The 16,536-nt window shown below is 42.5% G+C and overlaps 1 protein-coding gene across 4 annotated transcripts in view; it reads left to right on the plus strand.

Annotated features, from left to right (window-relative positions):
* The window catches only part of ARID1B (AT-rich interaction domain 1B), a 405,100-nt gene extending 389,285 nt beyond the window's left edge, over positions 1–15,815 (plus strand). For all 4 annotated transcript variants that reach the window (XM_063096175.1, XM_063096176.1, XM_063096177.1 and 1 more), the window contains 5 exons: positions 4,248–4,398; positions 7,288–7,384; positions 8,866–9,649; positions 11,638–11,768; positions 13,925–15,815. In XM_063096175.1, the coding sequence (XP_062952245.1) occupies positions 4,248–4,398; positions 7,288–7,384; positions 8,866–9,649; positions 11,638–11,768; positions 13,925–15,634 (2,873 nt within the window). In that variant the 3' untranslated portion in view covers positions 15,635–15,815. The remainder of the gene's footprint in view (positions 1–4,247; positions 4,399–7,287; positions 7,385–8,865; positions 9,650–11,637; positions 11,769–13,924) is intronic.
* Positions 15,816–16,536: the final 721 nt, after the last annotated feature.

Below are 16,536 nucleotides of genomic sequence, written 5' to 3' on the forward strand. Positions count from 1 at the left end.
TGGATTGAACGTAGGGGATAAGGAAGAAGAACCAAATAATGGTGACTGGGAGGGTGATGATGTTACTACCTGCAGTGTGGACGACTGGGAAACAGGATGGGGCAAATCAAGAGTCACTTTGGGATATCCCAAGGTGGCAAGGAGTGTCTGGAACGGAGCAGAGGTTGGAATTAGGAGTAATTTTGGAGTACTAAGAGTAGAAATGGCATCCACACCCCTAGGATAGATGAGATCATTGAGAGAGAAGATATAGGGGAGTTTCTGATTGACAATAGGAAACACTAAGTTGTTTTTTTCCTTTATGCTCATTAACCCCATAAGGTTGAGTTCATTGAGGTTGTGGCTCTCAGAGCCGTGGCCCTTTTAGCTCTTCGCATGGCAAAAAGGCTGCAAAATGAAACTTGATATTTTGCTTTTTTGGCATTCTTCCAAATGCAGTTGTGTCCTGTGAAATTGAGGAATGATGTGAATATTACTGAAATAAAATACAAAAAAAAATAGTGAATAATATGTTTATGGAAATACTTACTCTGGAGTCTCCCAAATAATAGTACCTGTGTTGTATTTAGATGTTGGGGTAAATGCATGTCTTGTTGTATTGTCTGAGCGGAGAGAAGCGTGGAGCCCAAAGCCTTGGTTTTCACAAATATTATGAGCCAATGAGAAATAAAAAGTACGAAACTCAGAAATTTCAGAACTGGGCATATACCATTTAACAAATGAAATTTATACTATTATATATATTCATATATAATATTTCAGGTAACTATTACATAAAGCAAGATAATCTATAATTTTTCCTTTCAAAAATTTCAGGGCTGCTTATTCCAAGTAAAGATTTTACAGAACATTCAATAAATCCATAAGTTCAGAAATTCAAAAGCTTTGTGAATGTAAGACATTAGCTATTTTTCTTAGTAATATGAGATGCTCAATAGAACATTTTGTTAGTGATTTTGGTGGCTGTATCCCATTTTTACACTCTGAAAATATGACAATAATATGAAAAAAATAATTAGCAGTATTTGGAATCTGGCCTCAAAATTTACTTTGAACCATTCCAGTATCCCACCTATAAGCTATATTAGACAACTAGAGTTGTATTTTCCTTATTTCCTTATGCTGATAATTTGTCTTCTTACAAAAATAAATTGGGGGTGAGGGGAATGATTGTGGGGTTACCTTGCTAGGCACTAGGTAGATAGGTAATGTGTTTTCATCAGCCATGTAAATGATACAATGGCTCGTACTAGTTGTAGATTTTAGCTCCCCTGTTGCCTTACAAGACGGGTATATTTAGTACCAAATTAAAGCAGATACACAGAAAATCCACAGGAAACTGATTTTCTTATGGCCCTATTCCTGCTCTAAATAAAGTTTTCCATTCTTCAGTTTGCCTTACTCTGTCAGTGAACTTGATGGTGCTCTGATTTTTTACTTAATGACCACCATCACTGGAAAACATGCTCTTCGTTTTTGTTGTTGCTGCTGCTGCTGCTTGTGTCACTGTTAACCTGTAGTGTGGTAGTGCAGCGAATCCGGAGCCCTGACCAGCCTGGCCCTGCCTGCTCACCTGCCTGCTCACCTGCCTGCTCACCTGCCCACCTTCCTGTTTCCTTGCTTTGCTGATCGAGGCATTGATTGATCGCATATAAGCAAACATAATATTTATATATTGTTTAAACAGTGTATTTTTAATATGTATTAGTATCTGTACACATAGCTCTACTAACTCTTTAATTGAATAGATGCACTCTAATGCTGTAGTAATGGATGTGCTGTTTAATAATATTTTACTATTATAAACAATGGTGCACTGATTGTTGAAGTGTAGCTATTTTTTCACACTTGTAAGAGCGTTTCTGTGAAACAGATTCCTAGAAGTAGAATTGTTGAATAGATAGATAGTAACTTTTCTTTTTTAGTTTATTAAGTATCTCAGTAATCTTTTACAGTGTAGCAACTACTCCGAAACTAAGTGGATTTAAACAGTGACACTTATTTATGTCTCACATCCTGTGGTGGACGGGATGGTCCTTGCCCCGTGTTTGTCAGCTGGGATGCTGAGGTGGCTGCCATCATCTGGAAGCAGGAACGGGATGCTGGAGCTGGGATGTCTCTTGAGGGGCTGTTGTTACTTAGAGGCTCTACTGCGAGCTCTGGTGGAGCTGTTGGCAGGGGCCTCCTCAGTGAGCCCCTCATGTAGCTTCTCGGGTACCCTCGACGTGGCAGATGGGTTCCAAGAAGGAGCACTTCCAGAGGACAAGCCCCAGGAGCAGGCACTTCCAAGCTTTTGCTTGCAGCCGGTTCACAAGAGCCCCATTGGTCAATGCTGGTCACATGACCAAGGCCAGAGTCAATGTGCGAGGGGGCCTCCCAGGCTGTGGAGATGGGGGATGTGCTTTTTAGGGGTTGCCAAAGTATAGCCTCCTATAGCAGGTATTAGCAAAAGTTATATTAGTTTAATACTTTTATGCAGGTTCTCACCTCCCTATTAAAAATGATAATCATTAGTCATTTTAACGTTTGCCAATCAGACTGGCCAAAAGAAAAAAGCCTCATAATTGTTTTAACTTGGCTCTCTTTAATTTTTAGTGAACTCACACATGTTTTCATGTGGTGATTGGCCATTTATTTTTCTTCCATGAATGTCCATTTATGTGTTGGCCCATTATGAATTTGGTCGTCTTTTTTCCTGTGGATTTTTAACAATTCTTTGTATGTTATGGAATTCAGCTATTTAATTTTAATGATGCCACTTGATTTGTCTCTCTGTATTTTCACATCTGTAAAATAGATTCATGCAGATTTTGTATTTGCTTTAAAATGCACATTTAAAAAACCAAAAAGAAAAAAAATAAAATGCATATGAAAAAGTAGCCAAAAAAAAAAAGAAAGTGACCTGAAAACTGACTTTACCCCAGGTTGGTGTCAGACAGATTAAAATAGGTGAAAACACCAGCATAGGCTGCATTGTTTGCACCTCTCTGCCAGCCTAACAAAACGCATCAGCTCACACAAGGTTTTAATCAGCTTTTGCCTCCTATAATCTAAGGTACCATCACAGGAAGAAGAAAGGTAGTAGTACTATATGTCAATTAAAATTTATATTAAAATGTTTAATTTGCCTGCAGGCTAGTTTCTGGACTTGACCTAATTTCCTCAGGCTCTGAGTGGATGCTAATTTGCATATATGACCTAATTGGCACTCTACCCTCTGTTAGAAATAGTTGTATCTCATTCGGTCTTGACTATTCTTAACTCCCTAGTAATTTTCTTTATCCTGATTTTGGAGTGAGTTGGTGGATGAGGGTTCATGTTAAGGATTCTATTTTTTTTTCCTGTAAGGGAAGAGAATTAACTTTGTATACATATTTCATGTCTTCCTCACAACCACTTCGTGAGAGGGTATCACTGACCTCATTTTATAGACAAGGAATCAAACTTAGAAGTTAGGAACTTACCCCAATACATAACGGATCTGGGCCTGTACTAGTTTTTTACGTTGCTACATAGCAAGTTACCACAAACTTAGCAGCTTAAAGCAACCTAAGTGTGTGCTCTCACCATGTCCTGGCTCAGGAGGCCAGCGCAGCATGGCTGGGGCCTCTTCTTGGGTCTCTCAGGCTGATGTCAAGGTGTTGGCCAGGACTGCGAGCTTCTTGGAGGCTCAGGGATCCCTGCCACATTCTTCCAGGTCATGGGCAGAATTCAGTTCCTGTGGTTGCAGGGCCGAGGTCCCCATTTCCTTGCTGACTGTCCCCCACCCGCCTTTCCCAGTGTGTGGTCCTCTCTGCATTGTGGCAGTTGCTTCTTCAAGCCAGCAGCAGAATGTCCCTGAATTTCTCCATCTCTAACCTCTAGACCCAGATTTGAAGGGCTACCTCGCTAGTCTCCCTCTAGTTAACTCACAGTTAGTAACTTTAATTACATCTACAAAATCCCTCTTGCCATGTGACGTAACATAGCCATGGGAGCCATATCCCATTGTAGTCACAGGTTGTACCCACACTCAAGGGGAGCAGCTCGTACGAGGTACATGCCAGGGTTAGGGATCTTTGGGGCCATCTTAGAATTCTGCCCCACAGGGCCGATCTTGACTCCAGACCTTGTGCTTTCTCATCAGTATTGTGGTCTGCCATATTAACGATAAGATATAAGTACAAAGTTAGTTACTAGAAGGGATGTATGGGCCCTTTGACTTTTGAAAATACTTAATTTTATGCCTTTTATTTAAAATATTGTAGTGCCTGGAAGTAGCGAGCCCTTTCTGACGCAAGGACAGATGCCCAACAGCAGCATGCAGGACATGTACAACCAGAGTCCCTCTGGGACAATGTCCAGTCTGGGCATGGGGCAGCGGCAGCAGTTTCCCTATGGAGCGGGTTATGATCGAAGGTGAGTATTTTTTAAGATGAAGATTAGATGATTTACTAGAAACTGTTTTCCTCACACACACATTTCTGAGCCACCAATAACAACATACATTGTCTGCTTTCCTGCTGGAGTTATAAGGAGGAAGTTGCTACTGGTCACCAGGTGAATGTCAGATGGCTGCCCAGCTGTAACAGGACCCGGGGAGAAGGACCTTGTCCCCACGCTGCCAGGTGCAGCTGTGTTTGTATAAGCAAATGCTCAGAAGCATAAATTAGATGTGCTGGGGCTGGTCTGGCCATGGCAGGAGTCTTCTCCCTAAGAGCTCAAGAGCTGGGGCTGGCCCTCCCAGCACCCAGCTTCCCTCTGTCACCGCTGTGAGACTGCCCAGCTGCAGACACCAGACGTGGCTCAGACCCCTTGGCTTTTACAGCACTGGCTCTGGCTCCCCCTCCTGCATTTCTTTCTTAGAGAAAGGTCTGTGCAGTGGTAGCCACACTGGGCATTCAGCCTTCTGGAAAGGCCTTCCAGGTATTGCTTTTTCAGATGATACCACTCTTCTCTGTGAACATTTTAAACTGAGAGGGAATACTTTGCTCCCTAATAAACATCTCTGAGAAAACGTACTGCTCTGGAGCCTCTCTTAAGGAAGTCGTCTTGACATTAAAATGGCAATAGTTTGCAGGACTGATCCAGATTGGTTTTTAATTGGATAGGAGAAAAGTCACTGAAATGTCTCTGAGAGAAAACCACTTCCTAAAATAGTGGCTTAGGGTAGGCCCCTTTCTGTGATGAAGTCCCCTCACCAATGCCCCTGGCTTTGATACTTATTATTAAAAAACTCCTTCCTGGGTTGATGTGTTCTCTATTTCCCCAATGAGAGAAATGCTTAGAAGCAAGGGTTTTTTTGTTTTGTTTTGTTTTTTGTCTTTTTGTGACCGGTAAGGGGATCGCAACCCTTGGCTTGGTGTCGTCCGCACCACACTCAGCCAATGAGCGCACCGGCCATTCCTATATAGGATCCGAACCCGTGGTGGGAGCGCCGCTGCGCTCCCAAGTGCACCACGGGGCCGGCCCAAAGCAAGGTTTTAATACAATACTTGTTTTGGTTTTTTTTGTGACCGGTAAGGGGATTGCAACCCTCTGCATGGTGTGGTCTGCACCACGCTCAGCCAGCGAGCGCACCGGCCATCCCTATGTAGGATCCGAACCCGCAGCCTCTGCACTACCAGCGCCGCACTCTCCCGAGTGAGCCACGGGGCCAGCCCAATACTTGTTATTTTTAAAGAGAAAACATGGAGGCACAATAGAAGGCCCTTTTTCTAATGTTAGCTACACGGGCGAGCCTCAGGATAGCACTGGCTTTGGGGTCCCTTCCTGGGGAACCTGGATGTGGCGGTTCCACTCAGGGCTGCCCGGGTCGGAGCTGCTCCCCGGGCATCAGTCCTTATACTGGGGTCGTAGGGGAGGCTTTAGCAATTCAAGGAGAGAAGTTTGAAAAATCACTGTTTAACAGATAAGGTTTCTTCCTGGCATCTTGTATGAGGCTGGTTCTTGGGAGTACACAGTTCAGAGAGCTGTGGATCCTCTCACAGTGACTCAGAATTCATCCTCACTCTTACTCTGGCCATGATGGGACAAATAGTGTGATATCTGCATTAATCACAAGTCAGCCTACACGCAATGTGTGCTGGATCAAGGATGTAGGTTTGATTTGTTTTTGAGGGTCCAGGAAAAGCTACCGGGGTTTTTTTGGCTGATGAGGTTAAAAGGAGAGCAGTTGTTTGGGGACATGTATTCCTAAAGCAAATACATGTTTCTGTTTCTTCTAGAATGGTTGCTAGAACATTGTGTGGCCTGGGTTTAAAAGTTATTTTTGCTCCACCACATTAGAGAGAAGAGGGGTTTACCTCACTGTTAAGTTTCTCTTCTGAAAATGTTACTTGTTCAGCTTAAATTTTATCCATGTCAATTATATTTCCTTCCTCCTAACAATAAGCTACCTTCTAGATATCGAAGCAGTTAGCAAAAACTTGCCCTGTGTCTGTCTTACATGTGATATTCGAAAAATTCATTAATTTTTTTCTTCTCACTTCTTGATCGCTTTAGAAATATTATTCAGTCTAATTATTTCTTACAAGATTCAATATACTAATTTAAACCAGTTTATTTGTCGTTGCCCTTTAAAACATGCTGTTTTTGATGGTATGTATAATTTCTCAGTATAATAGCAGTTAAAAAATAATTGTATTATTCACTTCCATTTTAAGATTTAATAGGAATACATTTAAATCATCCCTGTTATTCTTTTCTGTAGCCTTTTAGGGCATAGGACTTTGGAATTTTGAGTACTTGTATCTCTATAATTATTAGCAACTCAGTATTATTTAAATTAATTTTGAAGTATAACTTGAAAAAATTAAACATTTTCTCTTCATAAAGAGAAAGTGAAAAATAGAAACATTTTCCATGTTCTGATACTTCTAGAAGTACTGCTTCTGAGTCTCAGACTCCTTTGTTGTTTCGTGCTTTCCCGAGTGCCTCACATCACATGTCATAGGGCACTTCCTAAGGGAAACTTCAGCGGATGGGTGGGGCTTCCACCTCAAAGGCAGAGGCCAAAGGCGTGACAAGTGCTTACAGGGTACCTGCTTGTCCAGCCGGTATTCCTCTGACACCTGTTAACCAACAGCCCAAACCGGGGGTTGGCACCGTCCCCAAGATGGGTGTTCCCATCCCTTCTGCTGGAAGTCACAGTGCAGCTGCTGCTCAGAATGTGTCTGCTGGAAAGGGGGCATAGTGACAGAAAGACAAAGCATTTATGGGGGTAGGGTTGCCAAACATGGGTTGTTCATTTCTCTGTTTGCCTGAAGTCCTTTGTAAATTAAGTTTTCTTTGAATGCCTCATTCCAGGCATGAACCTTATGGGCAGCAGTATCCCGGCCAAGGTCCTCCCTCAGGACAGCCACCGTATGGAGGACACCAGCCTGGCCTGTATCCACAGCAGCCGGTGAGTTGGCAAGTGGGTGTGGATCGTTGTGTTTTCTGTTTGTCTCCTGGAGGCTAATCGCAAACTTGTGTTACTTCTGAAGATTTTTAGGAAGTATAAGAAAAATGATTGGCATTTATTGAACATTCAAGATATATTTAGTGGTAGAAAGTGCTCCTGAGATTTCGAAGTGAGCAGACTAAAAATAACTCTTGATATATGGTATCCTTAAACAAATATAACATATTATAAGATATTAAGTACATTAATCCTTGTATATAATAACAAGTCCCAGTTAGAGTTAAGTATATTTTAAACACGTCTATTATATATACTATTGTATCAAGACCCATTTTAGAACAGAAATTTGTCAGTGTTTTAAAGAGCATGTGTAGAAAAAGCAACTTAAAATACTGTATACTAATAGTGAAAGTTAATTGGCTTTTTAAAAATAAGATGTTAATGACCACATATTTTGAGCAAATAGCCTAGGTCTGTGCTGTTTCACAGGCAACCATTGCAGCTCAGAGACATTTAGTTGTGTAAGATCCCCGCACCTTGCAGTTATCAATACTGATGCACAGACTTGCACTTCGTGGAGTGGCTTTTCAGACATATACGGGATTTTGCTATTTCTGAACAACTTTTCAAGTCTGAGATCTCTTACAAAATAAAGAGATTTTTGTTTTTCTTAGAATTTTTAACCACAAGGTAGGTTTTAAACATTTATATAATTTTGCTGGAGCATATACATGCAGCGAATTGTGTTATTAAACTAACTAATCATAAACAACTTCCAAGTAAAGTGAAATTAAGTATCAGCATCTCACTGCCTCCCACCAGGATATTCTCACCTGCCTTGGTTAAGCCCTGGTCCTCAGAATATCCCCAGGAGGAGAGCCTAGTAGCAGGTGCTGTCCTCAGAGCTGGAACCAGTGGAGCTTTCATGGGAGAGTGTGACCTGGACAAGCTGGAAGTCAGAGCAGGAGCCATGGGGTGGATGGCAGGTAGCACAGACCCCGTCTGAGGAGCCAAACCCTGTCTGGAGGTTTTTCAGCGGAAGGAGAACCCATTTAACCCAGGAACTTTCAGGCCGGCCCCTAGAATTCTCAGTACATTCCTGTGAGATTGATTCTTTTGCCTCCTGATGTCATCTTAGTGTGGCTCCGAGCCGTGCCCAGCACCTGCCTGTGTGGTGGGCACCAGTGCCAAACTGGCCCAGTTTTGTAACCAAAGGGGAGGAGGCTAATTTTTCCCACAGGAAGTCTCAAGCTCATGAAAACAAACTTTGGAAGCCCTCTTCAGAGTGTGTGACGTGGTATCACATAATGCTAAAAAAATTGTTAGTACATGAATTGTTAGTTCTGGGGTGTTACTGGAGCTTCCCATATTCATCTTGAAATGAACATCTCACCAGGTAATAACTGTTTTGCATAATTTAAATGTGTGTGATTATACCTGTAAGAGCACATCAGTGTGATTTGTCTTTATGTGAATTTCAGAATTACAAACGCCATATGGATGGCATGTATGGGCCTCCAGCCAAGCGCCATGAGGGGGACATGTACAGCGTGCAGTATGGCAGCCAGCAGCAGGACATGTACAACCAGTACGGGAGCTCGTACTCGGGACCCGACCGGAGGCCCATGCAGGGCCAGTATCCATACCCCTACAGCCGAGAGCGGATGCAGGGCCCGGGGCAGATCCAGCCCCACGGAATCCCCCCGCAGATGATGGGCGGCCCGATGCAGTCGTCCTCCAGCGAAGGGCCTCAGCAGAACATGTGGGCAGCACGCAATGACATGCCTTATCCCTACCAGAACCGGCAGGGTCCAAGTGGCCCTGCGCAGGCACCTCCATACCCCGGCATGAACCGCTCGGATGATATGATGGTCCCTGACCAGAGGATCAACCATGAGAGCCAGTGGCCTTCCCACGTCAGCCCACGTCAGCCTTACATGTCATCATCAGCCTCCATGCAGCCCATCACACGCCCACCTCAGTCCTCCTACCAGACGCCCCCGTCACTGCCAAACCACATCTCCAGGGCGCCCAGCCCAGCCTCCTTCCAGCGCTCCCTGGAAAACCGCATGTCGCCGAGCAAGTCTCCCTTCCTGCCCTCCATGAAGATGCAGAAGGTCATGCCCACGGTCCCCACAGCCCCAGTCACCGGGCCGCCCCCCCAGCCCCCACCCATCAGAAGGGAGATCACCTTTCCCCCCGGCTCGGTGGAGGCATCACAGCCGGTCTTGAAACAAAGGCGAAAGATTACCTCAAAAGACATCGGTAAGAATTCCAGAGGTTTTGCTCCTGGCCCGCCCTTAGTCGCAGTCTAGAGCTTCCATTCTAGCTTAGCTAGGGTTCCTGCTCATCTCAAAGGGATGAAATTCTTATGACCATAAATTATGAGGATATGTGTTTATATAGCAGCAATAGTTGGAAGCCAAAAATCTAAATTAAGAAACAGTGCCAGAGAAGAGCTTGAATTAAAATGGTATTTTTACATGCGAATGTTATTTGTGTGAGAGATTAGAGTTGCGAGTAAGAGATCAGGGAATCTGAGTGATTATATACTATATTTTGGGCTTAAAGATGGGACCTTAACCCAGCCACTTAATCTCTGCAACACCTGCTTAACAGACCCACTGTGGAGCTAAAGAAATGCTGAAGATGACTTGAGAAAATCTGAAGGCAAGCTACTCTAATTTGGTGACAACATACAGTGAATTTCCCTGGGAAAAAGTAGAAGCCTGGATCTGATATGTGGATAGGTAGATGATACGACCTGTAGAGTATGCTGTGATATGTATGATACGCAGACAGCTGAGGGGAGCTACACAGCACTGGTAGACGTGGACCAGGAGACTGTTCCAGTCCGCTTCTGATGTCACTTGCCTGTCCTGTGTGGGGTGGTCTGAATACTAGTAAAGGTCTGAATGCTGAGAGTACACACAGTTTTCTGCATAATTTTTGAAGTACTTCTTTTAACACAGCAAGGGAAATAATAGATCTTGGTTGCATAAGAAAAAATTTTTTGAAATCTTAAAATTGCTTGACTTAAAAATCATTTGCAATGATTAGAAAGTTAAAGATATCAAATTAATGATATTAAAGATGTTTTTGATCATTGGGCATTAAGGAGATATACAGAGAAAAAAAGTAAGGAGTTTTTTATATTTGAGGGAATTGCAGGGGGAGAGAAAGATACAGACAGACACTGAACATTTTAAATATATATATGATTGATATATGCTATATAGAGAAAAATATATATGTATATTTGTGTGTTTTGCATGTTTATGTGTGTGTATGTAAGTTTAAATAGGTAAATGTATTTAAATTCTTTAAAAATTCCTTAGTGCATATTACACCAATATTTGTCTTCATCCTAGGGAAATTTATATTACTTAAAAAGGAAGTTTGATTTTTTAATTATAAAAGTAACATATGCCTATCTTAGAAAATTTGAAAAATAGATAATATAAAGGTGGAAAAGCCACGGTGCCTTCCTCACGGCAGGTCACTGTTGGCACCTAGAGAACTTCCCTCCTAGCCACCGTAGCTGTCACCATGGCAGGGTCTGATTGAACAGGTCCTCTCTGCCGTCTCGAGCACATGCCACCCTTCCGTAGCAAATGCAGATATGTGATGAGTCTGTTCTTCCTGCCCACAAGCTTGTTACCTGATTGTTCTGTTTTCTTCAGACAGAGGAATAGGGAAAACAATGAAAAATACAGCCTTTGCATTCGTCATTCTTTGGCTCAGATCACACTTTTGAAAAATCTGAACCATCAGGATGCTAGTATCTGTCAACAGCATGTTCTGAGGACAGGTGTGCTCTTTTGGAATTAAATTTTTCTTTTTATATTCCATGTACTTGCTAACCTTCTAAAGATGCCACCTTGACACTTGTGAATGGAGAAGGCAAAGGAAGACACTGCTTTTTGGTTTGACTCAACTATTAAAACTCTGATGCATCATTACACAGTCTTCTGGGCGTCTAAAAGAAATAAACCAGATATGAGAAAGGACCATTTGTGCTTAACCACTCCCACCTCTAGAAGCAAAAAGATCTTAAAGAACAAGTTTCTTAACACAGCTTATTACCTCCATTTAAAATCTGAAAATGACCATCTTTAACTGTCCCTCAGAGCATTTGTTTAAAATCAGAATTTAACTCAACACTCAACTAAGTTTTTCTTATATTTTTGTTACTTTCTGTCCTTTCTTGCAGAGTTAATATTAATTATATCTTTGTCTTTTCCCATTTTTAGTTACTCCTGAGGCATGGCGTGTGATGATGTCTCTTAAATCAGGTCTTTTGGCTGAAAGTACTTGGGCTTTGGACACTATTAATATTCTTCTCTATGATGACAGCACTGTTGCAACTTTCAATCTCTCCCAGGTAAGCCAGCACCAATCCAACTAAGGATCAAATCAGAATATTAGAAAAGTAAGTAGTGCCTAATGCTTGAACCAATCCCTAAGTTAATCATTGTACTTGTTATAAACCAACATTAATCAATATATAGTTATCTGAGAATTTAGTCTGGGATAACAGTCATTTCAGTCTTTAGTGTATGTACACCCACATACCTATATTTCTCATAAGAAAACTGTGTGTGTGCGGGGCGCGTGTGTGTGCACGTGTGTGTGTGTGTGTGTGTGTGTGTGTGTAATAGATAATAGTAGGAAAAGTTACATTGTTGTTTAGAATGAACATGAGCAGACCGGTGGGAATTAATCAAAATGCAACATAAAGTTATGACGTAGTCAGTGTTGGAAACACAGGTGGTTGCAGCGGGATATTACCCAGCTTTCCTGGGGGACTTGACGTCTTTCTTTTAATTAAAGAGAAATTTTATATTATAGAAAATGTATAAAATATATAGAAGTAGAGAGAACAGTTTAATGAACCTGCATGACCCCATCATTTAGCTAAAATAGTCATGACCTCCTGGCCAAACTTATTTCTTAGTCTATTTCCTCTCATTTCTGCCTCTTTCCAGATTATTTTGAAGCAGTCATTTTTAAAAGCCAACTGCTTTCACTGAGCTTAAAACCCTCCTTTGTTCAGAGCTAGACTTAAAGTAGCTTCCAGCATAACAGCTAGAAGAGAGAAGTGAGGTTTAGGAAAAATGCCTAGGAGTCAACTGGGCTAAAGGCTTTTGAAGAAATGTTTAGAAATAAAACATGAGAAAAGGTTATTTTCCCTGTGTTGTATAAACAACTCTCTGCTTTTGGCGAACAAAGCTATAGGGTCTAATTTCCTTGCTTCTGTTGAAATAAGCCCAGAATCTTCTACTTCCTCTTTCTTCTCTCATTATAGCCCAGAAAGGCAATTTTTCAATTGATAGAAAGTACATTAATAAGGTCATAAACATTGCATGAGGTCTGTTTTAACAGAAAATAAGTATTAAAAAAAACTTACACTGCCTTTGCTGGAGTAATTAACTTTCATCCTTGTTTTGAGTGAACTGCTGTTTATCACACATTTTTATAACCGGAATTGCTTTATTAACTTTTCCTTTTCTCCTGGGGAAAAAAGTAAACTTTAAGGGAGAGAGGAGAATTATCTAAACTTTGACTTGAACAATCGTACCTTCCTTCCATACCCTGAAAGCAGGGACTTCAGTCGGTACTTGAGTTTCCCCCTACGTCTTAGTAATTGCTCTAAACCCACATTCAAGAAACTGACAGCATGATATGAAAGTGTGGTTGATTCATAACATCTATCATTAAAGAATCCTTTTTATTACTTATTCTTTATAGTCCCTAAGTGAGGCGGTGTGTGAGGGGCTGGGCAGTTAGTTGCTCGTCATGGAGTGTATTGGCTTTTTTTGATATAAACGTTTGCTTAAAGGAACAAAACTGTTCTCATAGACAGTGGCACTCTCATAGTAGCTTTTACCTTTCAGCCAGAGTTGTGAATAACTAACATGTAAACTTGCATTTTACGAAACATTCCAATTCATTTATCAGGGACTAAATTGATTTTTTTTTAATGTTCACTGTTCATGAGCTACTACATTGCTGAAATTACCTTCTCCGAAAGATATATAGAGAAGGTAAATTAGAGTAACCTGTGGCACCTGAGGCAAAAATAACCATAAAACCCAAAGAATAAGAGCCGTAAAAGTCCTGGCAAACAAGCCTGAGATAAATAATAGAAAAGAACAAAGTCACTTTGGGTGAAAGAGTCTATAAAATCCACGTTCCAACTCTAATAACAGGTGCATTGTATCTAAATAAGAAAAAAGGTAAAGAACAGTGAAGTCCTTCATTGATAATATTAGAAACATGGAAATAAAAAGTCGGTTTTGATGTTGGTAGCATGAAAAAGTAAACAGCAAATAAGAAACAAGCTAAACATCAGTTTAGTTCATAGTAAAGTTCAGGAAGTTAGTTGTAAGTGACAGATACTGTGTCTTTCATGACCCAGCCAAAAAGGGATTAAAGCGTGTGAAAAGTTATAAGAACATGTCGATGTCCTTCTCAGCCACAGCCGCTGTCATGACACTGCACCTGTTCTTTCTCGTTCTCCCCCCTCCTCCTCTCCAGTTGTCTGGATTTCTCGAACTTTTGGTAGAGTACTTTAGGAAATGCCTGATTGACATTTTTGGAATTCTTATGGAATATGAAGTGGGAGACCCCAGCCAAAAAGCACTTGACCACAATGCAGTGAGGAAAGGTGACAGCCAGTCGTTGGCAGACGATTCTGGGAAAGAGGAAGAAGACGCTGAGTGTACTGATGAGGACGAGGAGGAGCTGGACGGCGAGAAGACCGAAGCCGATGACAGGAGCAGTATTGCTGGGAGCACCCCAGACGCCACCGCAGCCCTGAAGGAGAAGCCCAGGCAAGCTAGTAAGTTCGACAAGCTGCCAGTGAAGATAGTCAAAAAGAACAACCTGTTCGTCGTGGACCGGTCTGACAAGCTGGGGCGTGTGCAGGAGTTCAGCAGCGGCCTCCTGCACTGGCAGCTCGGCGGGGGCGACACCACCGAGCACATCCAGACGCACTTCGAGAGCAAGATGGAAATCCCTCCTCGCAGGCGCCCTCCTCCCGCTGTCAGCTCCACGGGTAGAAAGAAAGAGCAGGATGGCAAAAGTGATTCTGAAGAGCAGCAAGAGAAAAGCATCATCGCAACCATTGATGATGTCCTGTCTGCTCGGCCAGGGGCGTTGCCTGAAGATGCAAACCCTGGGCCCCAAACTGAGAGCAGTAAGTTTCCCTTTGGTATACAGCAAGCCAAAAGTCACCGGAACATCAAGCTGCTGGAGGATGAGCCCAGGAGCCGAGACGAGACTCCGCTGTGCACCATCGCGCACTGGCAGGACTCACTGGCCAAGCGCTGCATCTGTGTGTCAAACATCGTCCGCAGCTTGTCTTTCGTGCCTGGCAATGATGCCGAAATGTCCAAACATCCGGGCTTGGTGCTGATCTTGGGCAAGCTGATTCTTCTTCACCACGAGCATCCAGAGAGAAAGCGAGCACCACAAACCTACGAAAAGGAGGAGGATGAGGACAAGGGGGTGGCCTGCAGCAAGGACGAGTGGTGGTGGGACTGCCTCGAGGTCTTACGGGACAACACGTTGGTCACGCTCGCCAACATCTCTGGACAGCTGGACTTGTCTGCTTACACAGAGAGCATCTGCTTGCCAATTCTGGATGGCTTGCTGCACTGGATGGTGTGCCCATCTGCAGAGGCACAAGACCCCTTTCCAACTGTGGGACCCAACTCAGTCCTGTCGCCTCAGAGACTTGTGCTGGAGACCCTCTGTAAACTCAGTATCCAGGACAATAATGTGGACCTGATCTTGGCCACTCCTCCATTTAGTCGTCAGGAGAAATTCTATGCTACGTTAGTTAGGTACGTTGGGGATCGCAAAAACCCAGTCTGTCGAGAAATGTCTATGGCGCTTTTATCGAACCTTGCACAGGGGGACGCGCTAGCAGCAAGGGCAATAGCTGTGCAGAAAGGAAGCATTGGAAACTTGATAAGCTTCCTAGAGGATGGGGTCACAATGGCCCAGTACCAGCAGAGCCAGCACAACCTCATGCACATGCAGCCCCCACCTCTGGAGCCACCTAGCGTGGACATGATGTGCAGGGCGGCCAAGGCTTTGCTGGCCATGGCCAGAGTGGACGAAAACCGCTCAGAATTCCTTTTGCACGAGGGTCGGTTGCTGGATATCTCCATATCAGCTGTCCTGAACTCTCTGGTTGCGTCTGTCATCTGTGATGTACTGTTTCAGATTGGGCAGTTATGACATAAGTGAGCGGGCAAGCATGTGTGAGTGAAGGTTAGAGGGTCACATATGACTGGCTATTTTCTGTTCTTGTTTATCCAGCGTAGGAAGAAGGAAAAGAACGTCTTTGCTCTTCTGCCCCATTCACTATTTACCAATTGGGAATTAAAGAAATAATTAATTTGAACAGTTATAAAATTAATATTTGCTGTCTGTGTGTATAAGTACATCCTTTGGGGGTTTTTTGTTAATTTCTTTTTTTTTTTAACCAAAGTTGCTGTCTAGTGCATTCAAAAGTCACCTTTTGTTTTTCACAGATTTTCTTTTTAATGTTCTTCTCCATGTTGTATTGCATTTTTACTGGGAAGCGAATTGACTGTAAAGAAAAATGTTGTGGCAAAAGATGCTAAGATGGGAAAATTTCACCACACTGAGGCAGAAAGGTGAAAAATTAGCAATTTCCTATGCGTTTTATTCTTCAGAGAATGAAAAAACTGCATCCCATCACCCCAAGCTCTGTGCAATAGAAACTTCTAGAGATACAGGTGTAGGGGCTCAAGGAGGTGTGTCGGTCAGTAATCAGAACTACGAAATAATACCGGTTTCTCCACAGGAAAATGGTTACATTAGGCTAAGAGCAAAAGCAATGTTTTTTAAGTTACGATTGAAAATACGTACCTGACAGCGATCAGCGGAAGTCGCTTCCTCACCACTACAGTTACGTCTGCTGTCTGTCGCTTGACCTTCCACATGACAGTTCTTCACAATTCCTTTAATCATTTTTTAAATATTTTTTTTACTGCCTATGGGCTGTGATGTATATAGAAGTTGTACATTAAACATACCCTCATGTTTTTCTTTTCTTTTTTTTTTTTTTTTTTTTTTTTTTTAGTACAAAGTTTTTAGTTTCTTTTTCATGATGT

The sequence above is a fragment of the Cynocephalus volans genome, chromosome 5, assembly GCF_027409185.1.
Source record: "Cynocephalus volans isolate mCynVol1 chromosome 5, mCynVol1.pri, whole genome shotgun sequence".
Taxonomy (NCBI): Eukaryota; Metazoa; Chordata; class Mammalia; order Dermoptera; family Cynocephalidae; genus Cynocephalus; species Cynocephalus volans.